We start from the raw sequence: 21,470 nt of genomic DNA on the forward strand, positions 1-21,470 counted from the left end.
TTCAAATTGAGATGAGGTTCCATAAAATAGTGTTCTTTCTTTTTTCTTTCTTTTTTTCCTTTCTTCCTCCCTTTCTCCCTTCTTCCCTCCTTCCCCTCCCCTCCCCTCCCTCTCTCCTCTCCTCTCCTCTCCTCTCCTCTCCTCTCCTCTCCTCTCCTCTCCTCTCCTCTCCTCTCCTCTCCTCTCCTCTCCTCTCCTCTCCTCTCCTCTCCTCTCCTCTCCTCTCCTCTCCTCTCCTCTCCTCTCCTCTCCTCTCCTTCCTTCCTTCCTCTCTCGTTCTCTCTCTCTCTCTTCCCCCTTCTCTCTTTTCTTCTTTTTTTGCAGGTGGGGAAGCCAGCAGAAGAGGGGTGGATAATGATTGCACCAAAATGGAACCTCAAAAGAGAGAAAGTAATTATGTAAATTATAATTTTGGGAGGCCTTAGGATTTTTAGTGTACATACCCTATCTGGAATCACACTTAGTTCCTGTCTGGAGAGACGAAAGCCTCACCGTAGCCTCCTCGGCAGGCTGTGCAATGCCAGTATCTCCCGTGTGTAAGTGCAGGGAAGAGGAGAAGTGGCTGAGTGGGCAGTTGGCAGCCGTTCATCGCATTGATTGCAGTCATTCATAAAACCCAGCAGCGCTGAGGGCGGAGACAGTAGCATTCCCCTGAGGTGCTTGCAGAATGTCTAATTTGCATAAATCTTCAGTGATGCTTCAGTGATTAGGGAATGCTCATGTGTAGTTTGAAGATTTAAAGAGTCCATATCTGATAAATCTGAGTAATTAAAGATTTTGCAAAGAATAAGAGGTTAAAACCCTTGAACTTCTAGTCTCTCAACCCGTAGGTAAGTCTGAGAAGTCAGCATCATTGTAGCATCCTTTATGGACTCCTTCTGTCTGGCTGGAGGAATAAATCATATGTAGAGAAAGACCCTTAATGGCCACCTCATGCTGAAATATCATTGTTGTGTTCTCAGAGTACAAGGGGGTCTGTGTTACTATAATAACTTTATTTCGTGGGTGATAATGGAAACTGCTGGGGCTAAACAATTTCTATACCTTAGAACCTTCAAAACAATTACATTTTATCCCTCCAAACTGTGATATGCCAGACACAATAATCAATTATAATTTTAGAGACATGTTAATCTACACAGGATAACAAAAAGCTTATGATAACAAAAAGCATTATGTTTCTTTATGTATCTCTATAGAGTAGGGCTTTCTTATATCTAGAAAAAATTATAGCTAAAAAGAAGTCTAATTAGAATATGTATTACCATAGTTTAAAGCCCTCTCATATTGGTTGAGCAGTTAGCCACCTGAAAGAAATAGTTTATACCCCTAAAATCTCAGATTCAGTAGCTAACTATATCATGTTAGTCCTGTGGTCAGAATATATGTTAATATGAAAAATACACTGCTTTCCTGCTTTTTAAAAATTAAAGCATATTAATTAAGTAAATATATTTAAAATTAAGTATATATAAATTAATTCTAACTATATTGCTTTCGAGAATTTATTTTCATTTTCTAATAGAACTTTAAAGTTTATAAATTTAAATAAAGTTTTCATTCTGTAGACAGAAGCAGTATGTCTGCTACCGTAATTTGAAACCCAGACCACTGGGTAGTTGAGATTAGATATGAGTTTTTACGTAAGCGTGGTATTTCACTTAGAGAAAAAAAAATGTTTTGCTTAGAAATCTACACTAACCCTGGCTGGGTAGCTCAGTTGGTTAGAGCATTGCCCTTATATGCCAAGGTTGCAGGTTTGATTCCCGGTCAGGACACATACAAGAATCAACCAATGAATGCATAAATGAGTGGAACAACAAATTACTCTTCCTCTCTCTCTCTCTCTCTTTCTTCCCCTCACTCTCTAATATAAATAAATTAAAAAAAAAAAGAAGAAACCTACCGTAATGCTGGCTGATACTCCACATTTATTAGAAAGAAATCATGTAAAGCATATTTAAGAAAAACTTGCAGATTTATTTTAAAGCTTTGTTATTAAATACTTGAAAAAACTTTATGGATAAAAAGAAATAAACTAGCCCTGGCCGGTTGGCTCAGCGGTAGAGCGTCGGCCTAGCGTGCGGAGGACCCTGGTTCGATTCCCGGCCAGGGCACACAGGAGAGGCGCCCATTTGTTTCTCCACCCCTCCGCCGCGCTTTCCTCTCTGTCTCTCTCTTCCCCTCCCGCAGCCGGGGCTCCATTGGAGCAGAGATGGCCCGGGCGCTGGGGATGGCTCTGTGGCCTCTGCCTCAGGCGCTAGAGTGGCTCTGGTCGCAACATGGCGACGCCCAGGATGGGCAGAGCATCGCCCCCTGGTGGGCAGAGCATCGCCCCTGGTGGGCGTGCCGGGTGGATCCCGGTCGGGCGCATGCGGGAGTCTGTCTGACTGTCTCTCCCCGTTTCCAGCTTCAGAAAAATAAAAAAAAAAAAAAAAAAAAAAGAAATAAACTAGGATAGAAGGTTGCCTATGTTTTCTTACAGACATCGTTCTTCGAACTTTTTCCAAAGTTGGTGATACCTCCGCTATTTTCACAACCCAGTCCGTGTAGATTAAACATGCTGTCTGTGCTGGTTTTAGTTGGGTGAGAATTGCTGAACGTCTTCCAGTGCTATGAAATTTAACTTCCTGGGCATTATACTCTGTGTAAATTAGAGTAAAATTTCCGAGGTCAGAAATCCTAGGATACTGATTCTCCCTAATGACTGCCTGAATGGCTGTCTCCCCCCATGAAACTGAAACAAAAAAGGCGGCTTTGTTTCCTTATATAATAGATATTCTTGACTCACTTCTCGTGACCAATCCATTCGTTTAGCATTAGCTCTTGACAAGTCACTTTTTTTTTTTTAAACTTTACTCCAGAGGGACGTGTGTTAAGACTTTGCAAAGGCACTGTTTTCTTTTTTCGTCGTGTTCCATATTGGTTTTTAAGTCTTATTTGGCCTGGTTTGGAGTGAGCAGTGTGTGTGTGCACGTTTCTGTGCGTCGTGTCCACGTCTCCCTGTGTCGTCTCTTTCAGAAGTGGAGAATGTAGCCGCGCAGCTTTTAGCTCTGGGAAAAGTTTATCTGCCACTGACCCACCAGTAATCCACTTCTGAAGTAACCTGTCTGGCCCTAAATGTTAGTAGTGTAGTCAAACATCCAAGCAACCTCCGTGAAAGTTAAGAACCACACTTACATTTGAGAATCCTGGGTCCTAATGGGTGTTTCCATTTAGCCGAGTCTGAGATGTGGGGGTCTCAGCTTTATAAACAAGGCTTGCTTATTTAAAGCAATGTTTGTTTTAAAACTTTTGAGGTGGCATATTATCTCACCTATACAAGTACAACTTCAGATGTTTTTTTTTTTTTTCTTTTCTTTCTTACTTCTGCCAATGAATCTCTCCAGTGGTCTGTAAGTCCTGTTGACTGAGGTTAAGAGACTGCCCTTGGAGGTCTGTTATATCATCCACCCTCAGCATTTATTCATCCTGTGATGGAGGACTTAAGACATAAAGACCTTTTACTACTTTTTAACATCGTGGATGCATCTTCTCCATTAATTTTATACACACATGCACACACATACTTTATACATGAATATTTCCTTCTAACTCTTCCTCTTTTCTTAGCTTGAAGGGGATTTTGAATGCAGGGCTGTCTGGAAGCCTCTCAGATCTCTCTTTACATTAAGAGAAAGACTTGTGTTATGATGAATAGCATGAAACAGGAGTCCATATCTTTTGGTAAAATAGCCAAAGCTACAGAAAACCCTGCTCATCTTTTAACATCAAGACAACAGCTGTTCCTATTTTTAAAGCTTTCAGATGTCTTCATATGGTGAGGCCAAAGCTTTCAGCAGCATTTCTTCTATGGGGAGAGCTGCTGACAATCTTTTTATTGGTGCTGAAAGGAAAGTCAAAAACAGAGGCTAGCACAGATTTTATTTGGGTATAATTGAGCTCTTGGAAGCCTGAGTCAAAGATTTCCAGCACTAAGGACCTTTCCATGGTTTCCAGGTTAATATTTAAGGGGCTTGCAAAGATTTCTCCCTAGACTGTGTTTTTAGTACCGTATTTAATTTCCAGATTTGTTCTACCCTTTTTATAATTAATAGTGCATTGTGCTGTCTATCATGCGCCCCAGGTGTGTTGTCAGGGACATGGCGAAGCCTGCTGCCTGCAAAACACCAAGAAATGCTGAAAACCAGTCCCACCAACCTTCACCGTGAGTATGGCATTGGTTTTATTGACTGAAAATGTCGTCTCTTACATAGACCAGTGGTTGCAGGTTTTACTAATTCACATTGCATGTGGGCATAGATACTCTGGCTACTCTGGTGTTTATGTAATTAAAAGGTTACTATTGAATTAGATGAAATTATCTGTAAATGTCATCTCTATATTAAGTTTCTTGGTTAAGTGATATTTCTATATCAGAAGCATAAAACTAATTAGAGGAAGGGGACATATTTTGAGGGGGGAGGTTCTCGGGGACATATTTTGAGGGGGGAGGTTCTCGGGGTACAGAAATTCTATACCTTTTGGATTTGGAATGTTTGTGTGCTGGAGACTAAGACTCCGGGAAGGTGGGGAGACGGAACAGTGAAGGTGGAGCACATGAATAAGGGAGATGCGTAGGCAGTCCGTTACCCAACTTCACACTTGTTATTTAACGATAATAGACAATCTGAAAGAGGGGACTGCCCATCTAGTGTTCATTTTATTGTTGCAATTTCAAGTGTAGATGCTAAGGAGAGTTAATGACCAACCGAAGGGGAAAGCAGGAAGTAGAGAAGAAACCAAATAAGTAAAGTCTGGGTTGTGAATATGGATTTTGATAAGATAAAATGTAAAGAGCTTTAAAACTCTGTAGAGTAGCAAGATATATTCAATCTTCTGAAAAGAATTATGCTCTTGGTAAAACAAATTAAACATTCCCTTAAAATGTCTCTGCAGTGGCAATACTCAGCATAACCGTTATAGCCAAGTAGTTACTACTGGGAAAATGCCTCCTCCCAAGGTTTTTAGCAAAAGCCTTTGAAGAAATGTGTCCTAAGAGTGATTTAAAAATAGATTTCTTTAGCTATCTGAGAATTCTCTAAAGTAAAGCCAAAATAAAGTGATAAAATTATAAAAATGTTGTAAGAAAAAAGTAAAGTTTTATAATACTTTTGCTATAACAAGTAATTTTTATTAGCAATGGCAAAAACAATATTAAAATGCTAATATTTTGTATATTATATACAGTCACAAAGAATTTAGAATTATTTATGCTTTAGGATATAACATTGTTTAAAAATAAATTTTCAGGAGTCTCCACGGATGGTTTATATATTTTATCTCAATAAGTATATTTTAATATCACTCTATATTTAATCAGTATTTTTAAAGAAATAAAATTAAGTTTGATTTAACCATAGTAAAATTATTTATAGTTACATTTTTAAAAAAGTACTTTTAATGATGTTCCCATTTTTTTTTTCTATAAATGTTCTTATGCAAAGCCCATTTTCCTTCTGATGGAAAACGTATGTTTTAGGTTATAGAAAATATTTTCTTATTTAGGAGTCAAACAGTTTCTAGAAAAGGTTTTTGAGGAATTCACATTTATTTTAAAATATGTTCCGCATGTTGAAGTTCCATTTAAATTGGACCCACTCATTCTAAAAACTATTTTAAATTGTTGTTCCTCCCAGCAAGACTTCAGATTACTTTTTCTTATTTTGTTTTCCCTTTCCACAGATTTATAGTTGTGCAAATTGTTATAACTTACCTTGTACTTAGTAGAAGTTTCCTGGTGGCCCCTCTGAGTATAGCTGCGGAGACTACATAGGCTCTGTGGATTTTCTGTCTGATAATCCCTTTACGCACTCTATACTTTTATAACTAAAATTGTAAATGTCTCTTTAGGTGACTTGAAAAATTTACAATTTGCAGCTCATTCTTTATTTCTACCAATCTTCTTCAGAGAGTGGTGTGTGCCACATATGTGCCTTTCTAGGTAGATATGAAAGGGCAACAATAAATTGTGGGCCGGGTGATGAAGCATGGGCTTTAGCTTGTAGGTCAGTGTTTCTAAATTTGTAAGTCATAAGCTATTAATGGGTGTGAGAATCAATAGAGGCTAGTTTTTATTTGTTTTTAATTTTGAGTGGAATGAATTAGAAAATATAAGAATGCATCTCAGTTTGGCAATGGTAGAATAAATGTTGACTTCTGTGTATGATAACTGGGTTAAAATATTAATAAACACTACATTTAGTTATAAGGCTGTGGTAATAGGTCTTAATTAGGAGAGTGATTTAGTCAGATTTTTATTCTGTATATATATTATATATAGAATATGTATAACTTTGGCAGAGGTGGGGAAAATGAAGTATGAATGTAGTGAGGGCAAAACTAGAGACAAGAAAATAAATTAACAAACTATTGTAATAATTCACAGAAATATGATAAGGTCTTGACCTAGAGGTATAGCAGAGGGTGTGACAAGGAAATATTTTAAAAGCTGAATAAGAAATCAGGTGGAAATGCTTGATTGCCAACTTAATATGATTTTTAAAGTAAATGGTTGGGGTGGCTATTATATCAATGGTTTGGGTGATTAAGAACCATCACCTAAGAGAGAGAGTTAAAGAATTAAAGCAGACCCAAGAGATGGTGGGCAGTGATTAATATTTTGAGGTGATGATTCTCTGGTATCTGTGTTTTATCTGAGGATACAAATCCAGGAAGGAGTTGGGTATATGAACCTGAAGCTCTTAGTTAACTGGGTATATGACATCACCAAAGGATATATAATTAGAAAAAAATAAGAGAGAGAGAGACGACCTAGGTAAAAGGAACCCTTAAGGAATGGGTAAAAGAGGAGGATCCCCCAGCTCAAAAGAGAACTAGTAGTTAAAGAAGTGGAGAACCGGAAGCCAAGGGGCACCAGGGGAATGTCCAATAGTATCAAATGCAGCAGAGAACCAGTAAATAACTTCAGAGATTAAAAATGTCCTTTGGGTTTGGCCACATAGAGGTCGAGAGAGGACATTGTCATAGCAGTTTTAATATATAAGGGGGTAGAAATACTCTATTTCTCTGGGTATGAGGAGAAAATGAGAAGTCAGGAAAAGGAGACTGAGAAAAGATGGAAAGAGAGAGAGAGAGAGTGGTAGGTAGGTATACAGGAAGTAGGGTAACTACCCATATTTCCCCATCTATAAGACGTCCCCATATATAAGATGCACCTTAATTTTGTGGCCCGAAATTTGAAAAAAACATGTACAACATAAAGTTATTGAACTCATTTTATTCTTCATAAAATTCATACAACTCCTCATCACTGTCAAAACTCCCATCCATTAGCTTGTCCTCATCTGTGTCTGATGACGAATCACTGACTTCATATATTGCCTCATCCTCAGTTCCATCTATGGCATTTGAAACGCCACACTTCTTAAATGACTTGACAACCACTGTATAAGACACACCCAGTTTTTAGACCCCAGATTTTTTGAAAAGGGGTGCATCTTATACATGGGGAAATACAGTACACTTTTGTCACTTGGTACATTCTATTTTGTAAGTGTAGATTAATGGATGCAAGTGTCAATATAATTCATCTTTTTGATTGCTGTGTATACAAAACCATCCAAAGGTTATTTTTAGTTATTAAAATGTCAGTCATATTTTAAACATACTGTATAAGTTGTTATTCAAAGTAATAAATACATCAAAAATATTAGTGGAGTTCAACAAATTGAATCTTATGCTAACTATTCCCCAGGTATAAATAGGATAAAATTCTTATCTTAAGAGTTCCCTCTCAAGTTGGGGCAACAATTATATAATCAAATAAGCTATAATTCTACATGGTAAAGTGCAACACTAGAATTATGTTAAAAAAATAGAAAATGATTTACTCTTTTGGGGTTGGTGTGGTCAGGGAAGTATTTACAGATCCTCCAATAATTAAGAAAATTGAAGAATGAATAGAATTCAGGATGTAGGTACAGAGTTCTAGAAGAGAGAACAGTTACCCTGAGGCCCAAAATATCAGGCTGTACTACTGTAATTTAAAGTGGGTACTTACTCAAAGATGGAGCCTATGAGTGTGTGTGTGTGTGTGTGTGTGAGAGAGAGAGAGAGAGAGAGAGAGTGAGTGAGAGTATGAGAATGTGTGTGGTTGACTGTGAGGGTGGGAGTTCATATGTCTTTGGGGAGTGATTGTGGGTGAAAGAGATAAGGAAGAAAGGAGACAGGGAGTGGCATCAGAATCTCTGAAGAATAGGACACTTGTGGAATTTGGAGAAAATAAACAACAGATGACATTATTTTTAATGCTGTATTTTGAAATTTGACATAAGATTATAAGTTTTCGTGTTTTTCAAAGTGACCATGGACTTTAAACATCTTAGTTTTGTTTTACTTTAAATACTATAGTTTGAAATTTGATATAATGTTATGGGTTTTCTGTGTTTTCAAAGGGACTGTGAATTTTAAAAGTCTGAGATACACTTATTTACTTAATGTTAGTGGGAAGATATAGAAGAGGTAGGAGGTAGGGCTGATTTGAGGAAGTTTCATAGGTAGTATAATTAGAGTATAGGGATTGATTACATGTGATAAAGCAAAGAAGAGAAGAGATAAATCACTTTAGCTCAAGAGAGTAAGTGGATGTGATAAAATTATGGAAAGAGAATTAATTTAGCTACTAAAACAAGTTTAGATTTAGCATTAAACTTGTGTGTTAGTGGTGTATTAAAATATCCAGAATAGAGTTGGCTATTTATATCTCAAACCCAGGAGAAGATTAGATGGGATATACTAATTTTTTTTAGTTTATTTAGAAAATTAAATTTAATGGGGTGACATTGATCAATGGGGTTTCAGGTAAACATTTTTATAGCATTTGAACTATTGATTGTGCTGTGTACTCATCACCCAAAGTTAAGTCATTTTCTGTCACTGTATTGGTAACCACTTTATTTTTATCTATGTCCATGAGTCTCATTTTTAGGGATATACTAATTTGTGAGCAATTGCTTTATAATAAAAACGATTAGAACAAATGAAATAGCATAGAGAGGTGTAGAGTTAGAAAGAAAGGGTGTAAAGGGCAATATAGAGAGTTTCACTAGTACTCTAGTACTCTAAACAAAGAACAGAGGAATTAAGTAAATTATGCAAGATCATGCAAGAACAAACTTGTCCCAGTGTTTCAGTACTGAAATCCCATGTCCTGTGAACCCCCTTAGTCCTAGGAAAACTTGAATGGTTGGTCACCCTAGATCTGGTAAAGTAAGCATTGGAAAGTAAAAATTCAGAAAAAGAATATAAAGCCAAGGAAAAACTATGCTTAAACAAATAATGTTGATATTGTTGTGGGAGGTGACATTATTAGAAAGAAATTGAATCCCAAGACGTATGTAGATCATAGTTCAAGTTCAGGCTTTATTGTTTTGCTTTGTTTTTGTTGGTGACTGCCTGTTTTTAAAATTAAAATATAATTCACATACCTTACATAAAATTCACCTTTTTAAAAGGCACATTTCAGTGGTTTTCACAAAATTGTGCAACTGTCACCACTATGTAACTTCAGAACATTTTGATCACCCTCAAAAAGAAACCCACTATCCATTTGCAGTCATTCCCCATTCCCCCAAAAATTCAGCTCTTAGCAACTACTAATCCACTTCTGTCTCTATGGATTTGCCTATTCTGAATATTTAATATAAATGAAATCACACAATATGTGACTATTGATGTCTGGCTTTTATCGTTTAGAATAATATTTTCAAGATTCACCCATGCAGCAACATGCATCAGTACCTCATTTCTTTTATTGGAATAATATTCCATTGTATGTATATTCCAGTTTTCTGTTTATTCATTCATTACTTAATGGACATTTGGTTTTATTTCAATTTTTATTCTGTTATGTATAAAGATGCTTTTAACATTTATGTAGAACTGTTTGAATGGATGTATGTTTTTGGTTCTCTTGAGTATAAACCTAGGAATGGAATTACTGGGTCATATGGTACATGTATGTTTAGATTTTTTTAGGAACTGTCAAGCTGTGTTTGAAAGTAGCTGTTATATTTTACATTCCTACCAGCAATGTAAGGGAATCCAATTTCTCTGCATCCATGACAACTCTTGTTATTGTAGCTCCTTTTTATCATAGCCCTTGTTGTGGGTGTAAAGTGTATGAATGGTTATCTTGCTGCTTTGATTCGTATTTCTCTTATGAATAATGATGTTGAGCATGTTTTCATGTGATTATTGGCTCTTTGTATTGCTTATTTAGAAAAGTATTGATCAAAATCTTTTGTTCATTTTTAATTGGATTATTTGGCTTCTTGTTGAGTTGTATGAGTTCTTTTTATATGAAATAATGATATAGTTTATATATTGAATATATATTTTATATATTGAAAAAGTTATATAATGAATATATATTCATAAATAATGAATATAATTTATATATTCTATCAGATAAATTATTTGAAAATATTTTTCCCCACTTAGTGAGTTTTTTCTCCATTTTATTTTTTTAAACATTTAAAAAAAGATTTTACTTATGCATTTTAAAGAGGAGAGAGAGAGAGAGAAAAGCAGGGGAGGATCAAGAAGCATCAACTCTCATGTGTGCCTTGACCAGGCAAGCCCAAGGTTTCAAACCAGCGACCTCAGCATTCCATGTCTATGCTTTATCCACTGCACCTCCACAGACCAGGCTCCATTTTCTTTATAATACCTTGAAACACATGCTTTTATTTTAATGAAGTCCAATTGATTTATTTTTTTCTTTTGGTTACTTCTACTTTGGTGTCATATCTGAGAAATTATTACCAAATCCAAGGTCTTAAGTATTCACCCCTAAGTTTTCTTCTAAAATTTTATAGTTTAACTCTCACATTTATGCTTTTGATCAATGTTGAGTTACTTTTTTCATATGGTGTGAGGTAGAGGATCAGCTTTATTATTTTTACTTATTTATTTATTTTTGCATGTGGATATCCAGTTATCAAAAAGTGGTGAGAGCAGACATAGGTGTCTTGCTCCTGATTGTAGAAGGAAAGCTTTTCAGTCTTTCCTTATTAAATATAATAGCAGTCGTGGGTTTTTTAGTAGATATTCTTTATCAGGTTCAGGAAGTTTTCTTCCATTTATAGTATGTTGAGTATTCATATCATGAAAGGTTTTGTTTAGTCTCAGGATTTTACTTTGGCATTCTATTTCTGTCCCCTCTACTTCCTCTTTTCTAGAAATGATCTTTCTGTGCGATGGTAATTCACCTCCCAGACTGCCTTGCTTTCATCGGCAGGGTGGTGTTTGACATGGGCATGTGCGTCACACATGCTCTTCTCTTCCCTTCCTCACGGCTTCAGATGAGTCAGCCTTGAGGTGACAGAGACGCTGCGTCCAAATTTTTCTTTCAGTAGGCATACTTTTTCAGAATTCAAGAGTGTGGTTTTTTTTTTTCATAATGACTTTTTTTGTGCATATTTAATTCTATAACACAGGGACTTCTCAAGACTAGTATGTATGCAACAAGAATGAATTTAATCATGTAAATGTGGTCTCTTATATTTAACCTAATTTTACAATGGCCAACCTTGAGAACCAGAAATATAACTGAGAAAAATCTATAATAATATATTTACTTTATCCATAGCAGTATGGGAAATACATGTATGTCTTTATTCTTGAAAATACAGTTTCTCATTTAAAATTACAAGTTTAACATCAAAATTATATCTTATCCTAGATAAACAAAAGTGTTCCCTGAAGTTGTAAACAGTTGGACAGAAGTCCTTGTCACTAAGCCTTTAAGCTTTGCATACCAGATATGATTTTCAAGATGTGTTTACCAGTGCCCAGAACTCTGTTTTGCAGTATTACTGGACAGATGAAGTTCCATGGATAAAGCAGAAAATTGGGGAACCCATTGGCAGACTGTCACCAACTCAAACATGCCTTCATCATGAATTCAGTTATTCTTCTCAAAAGCCTGGCAGAGAATTTATGAATACTAGAATCTAGTCTGCTTTTTTCTTTTTCCTTTTCCTTGATCTTGTCCTCCTGTCCATCGTGAGCCATGTGGTGTTGTTCTCTGCTCCTCAAGTTCCACAGATTTTATACTCAGTCTTGTCCTAATCCTCCTGAATTCTAATTTCAATGCAGGTGTGGTGTACTCCTTTAGTGGAAACCTGTTATATCAGCTTTAGATGGGAAGATAGTGTCAGGGGAGGGGAAGTGAACTTCTTCAACTGCTGGAAGAGTGTACAATAAGGGGTGCAGTTCACTGCTTGTTTTGCAAAGAGTCAGACTGTTCATTCTCCCTTCAACAAATATTTATTTAGTCTGTACTGTAGTCCCCTTATCTGAAGTTTCACTTTCCTTGATTTCATTTACTTGTGATCAACTGCAGCCTGAAAATATTAAATGAAACTTTCCAGAAATAAACAATTCATAAATTTTAAATTATGTGCTATTCTGAATAGAATAATGAAACCTCAGTCTGTCCTGGTCTTTCCAGGCTGGGTGTGAATCACCCCTTTGTCCAGTGTATCCAAGCTGAGCATGCTACCTGCTGTTAGTCACTTAGTCTCTGCTTGATTATCAGGTTGACTGTCTCGTGATTGCAGTGTTTGTGTCCAAATAATCTTTCTTTTATTTAATAATAGCCCTGGTATACAAAAGTAGTGACACTGGCAATTTGGACATGCTAAAGAGAAGGCTTAAAGTGTTTCCTTTAGTGAAAAAAGTTGAAGATTTTGACTTAATAAGGAAAGAAAAAAATCTATGCTGATGTTGCTAATATCTATGGTAAGAAGGAATCTTGTACCCATTAAATTGAGAAGAAGGAAAAAGACATCTTTCCTAGTTTTTCAGTCACTCCTCAAACTGAAAAAGTTATGGACACAGTTCATAATAAGTGCATAGTTAAGATGGAAAAGCATTACATTATTGAGTGAAAGACATGAACAAGAAACATATTCTGATTGATGACGATGTATTGCACCAGAGAACATTGACCCTCTATGACTTCAGAAAGGGATCCATTGAAATGAGTGACACCAAGGCATTTACAAGTGAAGGAAGGTTACACAAAGCCATAATAGGTTTGGACTGAAAGATAGAAAAATGACTAAAGAAGGCTGTGTCTGCTGATGGACAAACTGCTGCCACATTTCCAGCAGAGCTGAAAAAGTTGATTCGAGTTTGGTATTATCCAAGGTTCAGGCATCTACTGGGAGTCTTGGAACGTATTATTTATGGTCAAAGGGGACTACTATACTGAATAGAGAGCCCAGTGCTGGGCACTGGATATGATGATGAACAAAACGGAGTCCTTTTCTGGTAGAAATTATGATGTGGAAAGAGATGATATAAACAACAAAGAAATGTAGATGCAAACTATTCGTTTTTGACGCTGGCCAGTTGGTTCAGTGGTAGAGTAATTAAAGAGAAGATGAACTTCTGGTGCATAATGAAGGGAGGAGACCCCAAAGTATATGTGTAAATTTCTAATATGCTAAATAAGTCTTCTGTTCATTGAATACATAATGTGTGGGTACACATTTTCTCATAGAGTCTTAAGCAACTTATTCCAGGGATAGTCAACCTTTTTATACCTACCGCCCACTTTTGTATCTCTGTTAGTAGTAAAATTTTCTAACCGCTCACCGGTTCCACAGTAATGGTGATTTATAAAGTAGGGAAGTAACTTTATAAAATTTATAAAGCAGGGTTACATAAGTTAAAGCATATAATAATAATTACTTACCAAGTACTTGATGTTAAATTTTCGCAAAGTTTGGCAGAATAAATCTTTATAAAAAACAACTTACTATAGTTAAATCTATCTTTTTATTTATACTTTGGTTGCTCTGCTACCACCCACCATGAAAGCTGGAATGCCCACTAGTGGGCGGTAGGGACCAGGTTGACTACCACTGACACAATATATCTTCAGTGATATATGTGTGTGTGTGTGTGTGTGTGTGTGTGTGTGTGTTTGCATAAGTGAAACTGTTAGAAGTCTTAATTTTATTACTTTAGGTAACTTTGTGTAGAACTTTAAATATAGAAGGAAAAATTATGAAATGTAAAATTGAGGAAAAACTGAGACATTATTAAATTTTGCCATTTAAAATAATTCTTTTATGTTTTTTTCCCTGTGATTATTTAGTGATATTCTGTTGAGATAAAAGTTTTAATAATTTTGTAGGAGTTTATATACACTACTAGAAGTAAATATTTAAAAATATATACTAGACAAAAATATTGCTCTTTTTTGAAAGCTGTCTCATTTAGTGGGTAAAATTTAGCCAAGAAGAAAGTGAACATGTTTTCATATGCAAAGGCTCTTTTAGCTATGTATTTTATTGTGAATAAAGATATTATTTAGAGACAAGCAGCCTCTTCTATACTATTTTTAGCACATGTTTATTTTAAAATTGTGTGTTTTATTTTTTTGTTAAGTTGAAATTTTTTCTTTTTTTGTTTACAATAAGAGGTCTTATTCCATGCCATAGCCTGTAGTTTTATTAACACCTGTGGTAGGGATCATATTGGGCAGGCATATTAGAGAAATAAAAGGTCCAAGTAAAAATATGATTTTGTCTTTTAGAATTAAGTACAGCTAGTAACTTAAAAATAGATAATGCTAGGAATGCTGACATTTCCGATTTATGGTTATAATTAGGAAGTGACTGAATTTCAGAATAAAAATAGTGTGGCTTTTCTAAGTCTTCGTTTTCCGTACATGATTTGCTGTTTTACAGAAATTCAATGCCAGTACACAAATTGTACAAAGTTTCTATTTCTGCTGCAGCTAATTTAAGATAATAATGTGTTGTTCTGTCTGAATGCTCAGAGGAGAAGGTGCATTCTTTAACTTCTTGGGTGCTAAAGGAGTTTAGTTCTGTAAGAGGAGAGCTCTAGTAGTTTTGTGTGTAACATTTATGGCTTCTGGAACTTGACTAATTATTAATTACTTTAACCACATATCCCTTGTTAACTAAACTAGGTCTCTTCTGTTAATGAACTCTGAGCAGTTCCTATTTTGATGACTCTGACATTGGAGGACCTTGTCCTTGTATACTGTCTGTCTTTTGTTCCTGTGAATAGAAGATGTGTTAGCCAGATACAATGTTTCTCCTCCTGTGCAGAGCATTTGACTTGAACCCTGTTCTTCACTAGCTTGTTGATTCTATCAGGAAGCCTAAGGTCACTTTTATCTTAAGACTGGTCCCAGCCCTTTGCAGCCAGCTCAGTGATTGCCATTCATTCAGCTTCTTTGGGCCAATCTTAAGGCAAATAATATTTATGCACAGGAACAAAGCATTACCTTGAAAAAGATATCCTGAAAAAAACTAAAGTTTTACAAGCCTGGCAGACTTTCAACTGAGTTCATGTAAGGGCAGCTTTACATTAAGCTACATGATGTGGGCAACAACAGAGCTTTGATGATGTGTGTGCTCAGCCTACACATGGGAGACAAGACACAGACCTTGGTAATGACTTGCGCTGTGGTCACCCAGCAGGAAAGGAGCATATCTAGGTCTGAAATCCAGGTATATTACAGAATAGATTCAAAATATGCAGATAATCTATACTATTATCAAGAAGAAGGATTTTGCAATTCCTCAGGGAGAAATGGGTAAACCCTAGCTTTAAGAGTTAAACCATATATTTTTAGTTCTTGTTGTGATGTTCACTTGCTAAGTGACATTGGTGTTTTACTTTCTTAAATCTTAGTTTTCTCATCTGGAAAATGGGAACAATATTATTTCTAGTTACCTTAGGAATTTTTGAGGGTAAATTAGAAAAGTACATAAAAGAGTCGTGGATAGGATCTATAAACTATTCACATGTGCTACTAAAATCATAATGGATAACCTCTATATTATTCATTATTTCACCCATTTAACAAATATTTACCAAGCTCTTATAGAGTGCTCATATTGGCAAGATTTGAAAAACATATTTTTTGGCCAAATTAGTCAAAACATACAGCTGTATCGTTTCGTATCTGTTACTGTTCCTTCTTGAAGAAAGTGATGAGAAAAGGCACTGGGGTTCTTTTAGAAATGACACAGCCCACCTCACACTACCCCATCATATATCTAATGCTCCACATTGTGTTTGAGCAGGGAGGCCAGGAAATGTATATTGGGAAAATTTCCCCAAGTTATCCTGACATTCTCTCCTGATTCAGAACCACTGGCATGTACCAGTGAGATGCTTAATAAAACTAACATTTAGCTGTGGTGAGCGATAATTCCATAAATCAAAATTAATATCAGTATCACTGAAATGGACTTCTCTTCCAAAACTCATGCAGAGTGAATGCAAAGGGAACTAAATATTGGCAACATTTTTATGAGGATGTTGCTCTGCCTTGGGGCCCAGCCTGGTTTCTCTGTGAATCACTGCTGTTTCCTCTGCTCTTCCCCAGCTTTTGTCTAAGATGAGAGTGGTCCGTGCCAGTAAAATAGATGGTTGTGTAAAAACAGAAAGCTTATAGCCAAAGGAGAGTCTCTACCCACTGACTGCTTCTGCACTGGAATTACAAGGAAGGTGTTAAATTAAAAGAAAAGACCATAACCAGGACCTTGGACAATTTATGCAGCAAATTAATGTTTATTTAGTGAAAAACAATTTTGGTAGATAAGTGAATACACTCATCTATAATACATACAACAAATATTAAACATTGTGACTATGTCTAGGATAGCGTTAGTGATATTAGATAGTATCACTAGAAATATATAATTGAGGTCATTGGTTAGACTGTTTCAGAACATGACATATTGAAGATAGACCTTTCAAGTATTATTTAACTCTGGGTCATATTAAATAAGATTTCCATTATTTTCAAATGACCCACATATACAGCTGATATTTTGACATTTATTTATTCATTTTTGCTCATTTATTCAAGAAATATTACAGACTTAAGAAAATATTGAAGATAAGATAGCTTCATTAAGGTGACACGTAAGCGAACAGAAAAGTAAACAAAGTTATAATTACAGAGATTATAGGGTGTGAAAGAATTTAGACATGGCCATGAAGGCACAGAAAAATCTAACTCAAAATTAGAGGTCAGGAAAACTTGTTAGAGCCAGTAATACTTCCATTTTATCATATTTATGCTAATGACTATATGCTCCTTGATTTTCTGTAATTCTTTTAAAAATATTTGCTAAGCATAAGCTATGTTCCAAATACTGTACTAAATTAGGGGATAAGGGAAAGAAACTCCTACCCTCTACCTCCCCCAATGTTAGGTATAGAATCTGCCCTCAGTTTAATTGTGGAAGATGAGAAGTAGATGATTGGTTGGTTGGTTGGATGGATGGATGGATGGATGGACAGATACATGAATGGGTAGATTGGATAAGTTGGTGGCCATATAGGTATAAAAGATTGCTTACACTTCAGGTAAACAACACAAGTGAAATGAATTACTTAAAATGTAATTTCCTCCAAGAGGGGGTGTACTAGATATATAAGTAATTATAGCTGAAGTGGTCTTGAATCTGTAAAATCTATAGTGGGAAAAGAAGAGATTAGCTCTCCTTCATGAAGGAGTTGTAATTAGGCAGGCACATCAGGGCATTTCTGACTAAGAATATGACTTGGGTAAAAAGTGCAGAGTGAGAATGAAGCAATTATGCAGGGGGAATTGAATATAATGTGGTTTGGGAAGGGGGATGTAAACCTATAAAGGAAGGTTAGGCTCAGTTTATAAATATCCTTGAAGGACAGGCTCAGGGAACTGGTTTTGATCTGAAGGAAGACATGAAAGTGTGTGAACATGGAGGTACCCAGTTGGAAGGAACATTTTACGATGATAAATTTTTCAGAAGTTTGCATGATGGATGATAATAGGGCATTCCTGGAGAGAAAGAGACCAATTAGTAGGTGACTAAAATAGACTAGACATAGCTAATAATAGTAAGAATAATGGTAGGTTCTAGAGGAAATGGAGGAGAGAGGAATCTGGAGGAGAAAGCAGAAGGGTTTTGTGACTGTAGCAGAGTAAGTGTAGCAAAGAAAGGAACAAGAAAAAGGAAAGACTCGGAAAAAAGGTCCAAGAATTTGAGCCTGTGAATTTTCTTAGGCAAGTTAATGAAAAAAAAAATGTGGAAAAGACATGTAGCTCTAGGGAATTATATTCCCTAAAATACGTACTTCTTTCCAGTGTCTTAGGGAGATCCACAGGAAGGCAGACTCTCGCACAATGTAGAGAACTATTTCATGTTGGAGCATTAAGAAGGGAAAGAACACGCATCTAAATTTTTAACCACTCAGCAACTTTTATTATGCATGAAGTTGGGTCAGAGAGTGTCTCGCTTTAGCTCTTTGCAGTTCTCTATCTGCTGCAATAACTACATGACTGCAATTATAGCCTATTTTGTTTTAGGCACTTAATGTGCATTTAACCCTCATAAAACTTCACAAAATACCATTATCATATTCGTTTTACAAGTAAGGAAACTGAGGCACAAATATGTAAATTACTTGCCTATGCACTTGCACCACTAATAGTGAAGCCAGGATTTGAAGCCAGGTGGTCTAACCCAATGAGCCTGTGCTTCAGACTTCTTCAGAGGCAGTCATGCCTGGTGATCCATCCCAGAGATCCAGGTGAGGATCTACTGATACTTAGCTTCTTGCTCAATCCTGAGCTACGCTTTAGAAGGATTAGGAGACAAGAATGTCATAGAGTTCTTGATTCAAAGAATTCAGTGTAGTTGGGATTATGTTGGGCATAATACATAATCAATGAGTAAGTCACTCTCTGTGTGGTATTCACCCTAAGTTGGAACAAAGTTATGGAGGATGTAAAATTTTGTAGACCTAGATCCTAGAAGAATGTACAAAATTTCTGTCAGTGACCTCCTGCATCTTATTTATTTATTTATTACTTACTTACTTATTTATTTTTAGTAAGACGAGAAAAGGCAGAGACAGACTCCTGCATGCACCCTGACCAGAATCCATCTGGCAAGCTCACTAAGGGACAATGTTCTGCCCATTTGGGGGGCCAGTTGCTCTGTGGCTCAGCAACCTAGCCATTTTTTGTTTTTAGCACCTGAGGCAGAGGCCAAGGAGCCATCCTCAGTGCCCTGGGCCAACTTGCTCAAATTGAGCCATGGAAGAGAGAGAAAAAGATAAAGGAAGGGGGGAGGATGGAGAAGCATTTGGTCACTTCTCCTGTGTGCCCTGACTGGAGATCGAATTCAGGACATCCATGTGCAGGGGCGATGTTCTACCACTGAGCCAATAGGCCAGGACAAGAATGATACCTGAGTGACTTGAGCTGCCAACCTTCTGGTTAATAGCCACATGACAGCCAACTGCACTACAGACTCTTGCTAATTTTTATAAATATATGAATCAAGCAAGCTCTTATTCATTTTGCTTATATAAAAGGGGGTTGCTATTTAATTTAAAGACGAACTGCTGCAATACTGTGAAAGTATACTAGTCACTTGTTAACAAACCATGTCCTGCCCTTGGGACATGTTTTTTTTTCGTTGCTTTAGTTGATTTTCAAAAAAAAAAAAGAAAAGAAAAAAAGAAATACTTCATTAACTTTAAAAATTTTGTTTGTATCTTTTTTTTTTTTTTACAGAGATAGAGAGAGAGTCAGAGAGGGATAGACAGGGACAGACAGACAGAAAGGGAGAGAGATGAGAAGCATCAATCATTAGTTTTTTGTGGCGTACTGCGACACCTTAGTTGTTCATTGATTGCTTTCTCATATTTGCCTTGACCGCGGGCCTTCAGTAGACCGAGTAACCCCTTGCTTGAGCCAGGGACCTTGGGTCCAAGTCGGTGAGCTTTTGCTCAAACCAGATGAGCCCGCGCTCAAGCTGGCGACCTTGGGGTCTCAAACTTGGATCCTCGGCATCCCAGTCTGATGCTCTATCCACTGCGCCACCGCCTGGTCAGGTTAAAAATTTTGTTTGTATCTTGTCTTACCACCTGCAGTGTTTGCTTCTTGAAGGGAGAGGCCGTATTTTATGAAAGCGGTTATTCTACTATGATACATTGTACTATGCTCGATCATTGGAACTTGATATAAACTGCTGTATTTTGATTTGGGCCCTGCTTTAATTTTATTTGAATAGTGAGTACCAATTGACAGCTGTTTCCAAGATGGATTATGTTATCACCTTTATTGTGAATGGTAAACTGAGCTGATAAACATCAAAAAGTAAAAAATGTGGAGAATCAAGGAGGAGAATGATTTTTCCCTTTAATTTTTCTAACTCTGATTTTCTATACAATGCCAGAGAGCTATTTCCACCATCTGTTATCCTCTGAAGCCTTAGAAGTATCAAAATAGTTGGACTGGTCCTGTCCAGTGTCATTTGCTACGATAGCTCAGGGGATTGTCTTGGGCCATATTTGTAAGCAAAGTTCAGGCTTAGAAAAAGTGACTTTGGGTTATATATATATTTTGTGTGTGTGTGTGTGTATGAATTAAAATAAAATTTAGGTTTTCTGAAATTGATTGGTTGCCCTTTAACTTTTTGCTTTTAACAAAGGAGGATCTTTTTACCATTGTACGGTTCTCAGCAGCAAACACGGTGTCTCCTCCTGCGGACACTCCAGTAGTGTGTTGCTTGGTCCCGAATAAGACAGAAGTGAGCTCGTGTTTTCCACATCACATCCCACCCAGCACATGCACAGTCACGCACATGCACCTTTCTTCACTTTCTCTCTTCTATTCCTGCCCCTTCTGTTCTCCCAGTATTCCAGACGGGAACCCCCTGAGTCATTTCAGCCCCCCCTTCCTTATGCTCCTACATGCAGTGTCATTGTGTCCTCTCAGCTCTAATTCTGACTCCTCTCTCACATCTGTTCCTTCTTTCCATTCTCACTACCATACTCTTATTTCAGACTCTTTTTCTCTTTTCCTTGGAGTTGGAAACCTAATTGGCCTTTTTGTCTCCTCTCGCCGCTCTCAAGCTCTCAACCACCCCGCCCCGCTTGGGTGGGAGCAGCTGCCTTCCCAGAGGCCTCCAGGCTTACTAGCCCAGGAATAAATTCTCTAGGGCAGGGGTCCTCAAACTTTTTACACAGGGGGCCAGTTCACTGTCCCTCAGACCGTTGGAGGGCCAGACTATAAAAAAAACTATGAACAAATCCCTGTGCACACTGCACATATCTTATTTTAAAGTAAAAAATCAAAACGGGAACAAATACAATATTTAAAATAAAGAACAAGTAAATTTAAATCAACAAACTGACCAGTATTTCAATGGGAACTATGCTCCTCTCACTGACCACCAATGAAAGAAGTGCTCCCTCTGGAAGTGCGGCTGGATAAATGGCCTCAGGGGGCCGCATGCGGCCCGCGGGCCGTAGTTTGGGGACCCCTGCTCTAGTGCCTGGCTGTCTTACCTCGGACACTGCCTTCCCTGGGCCACATGTCTTACAAAATTGCACTAGTCCTTACCCAC

At 36.9% G+C, this 21,470-nt stretch overlaps 1 protein-coding gene across 43 annotated transcripts in view; it reads left to right on the forward strand.

Moving 5' to 3' along the window:
- RIMS1 (regulating synaptic membrane exocytosis 1) overlaps window positions 1-21,470 on the forward strand; it is a 477,491-nt gene that overhangs the window by 84,162 nt on the left and 371,859 nt on the right. For 39 of the 43 annotated variants that reach the window (XM_066253353.1, XM_066253373.1, XM_066253382.1 and 36 more), the window contains exon 2: window positions 4,127-4,207. The exons of the other annotated variants lie outside the window; for them this stretch is intronic. In XM_066253353.1, the coding sequence (XP_066109450.1) occupies window positions 4,127-4,207 (81 nt within the window). The remainder of the gene's footprint in view (window positions 1-4,126; window positions 4,208-21,470) is intronic. 43 annotated transcript variants of the gene reach the window in all.

This window comes from Saccopteryx bilineata, chromosome 1, assembly GCF_036850765.1.
Source record: "Saccopteryx bilineata isolate mSacBil1 chromosome 1, mSacBil1_pri_phased_curated, whole genome shotgun sequence".
NCBI lineage: Eukaryota > Metazoa > Chordata > Mammalia > Chiroptera > Emballonuridae > Saccopteryx > Saccopteryx bilineata.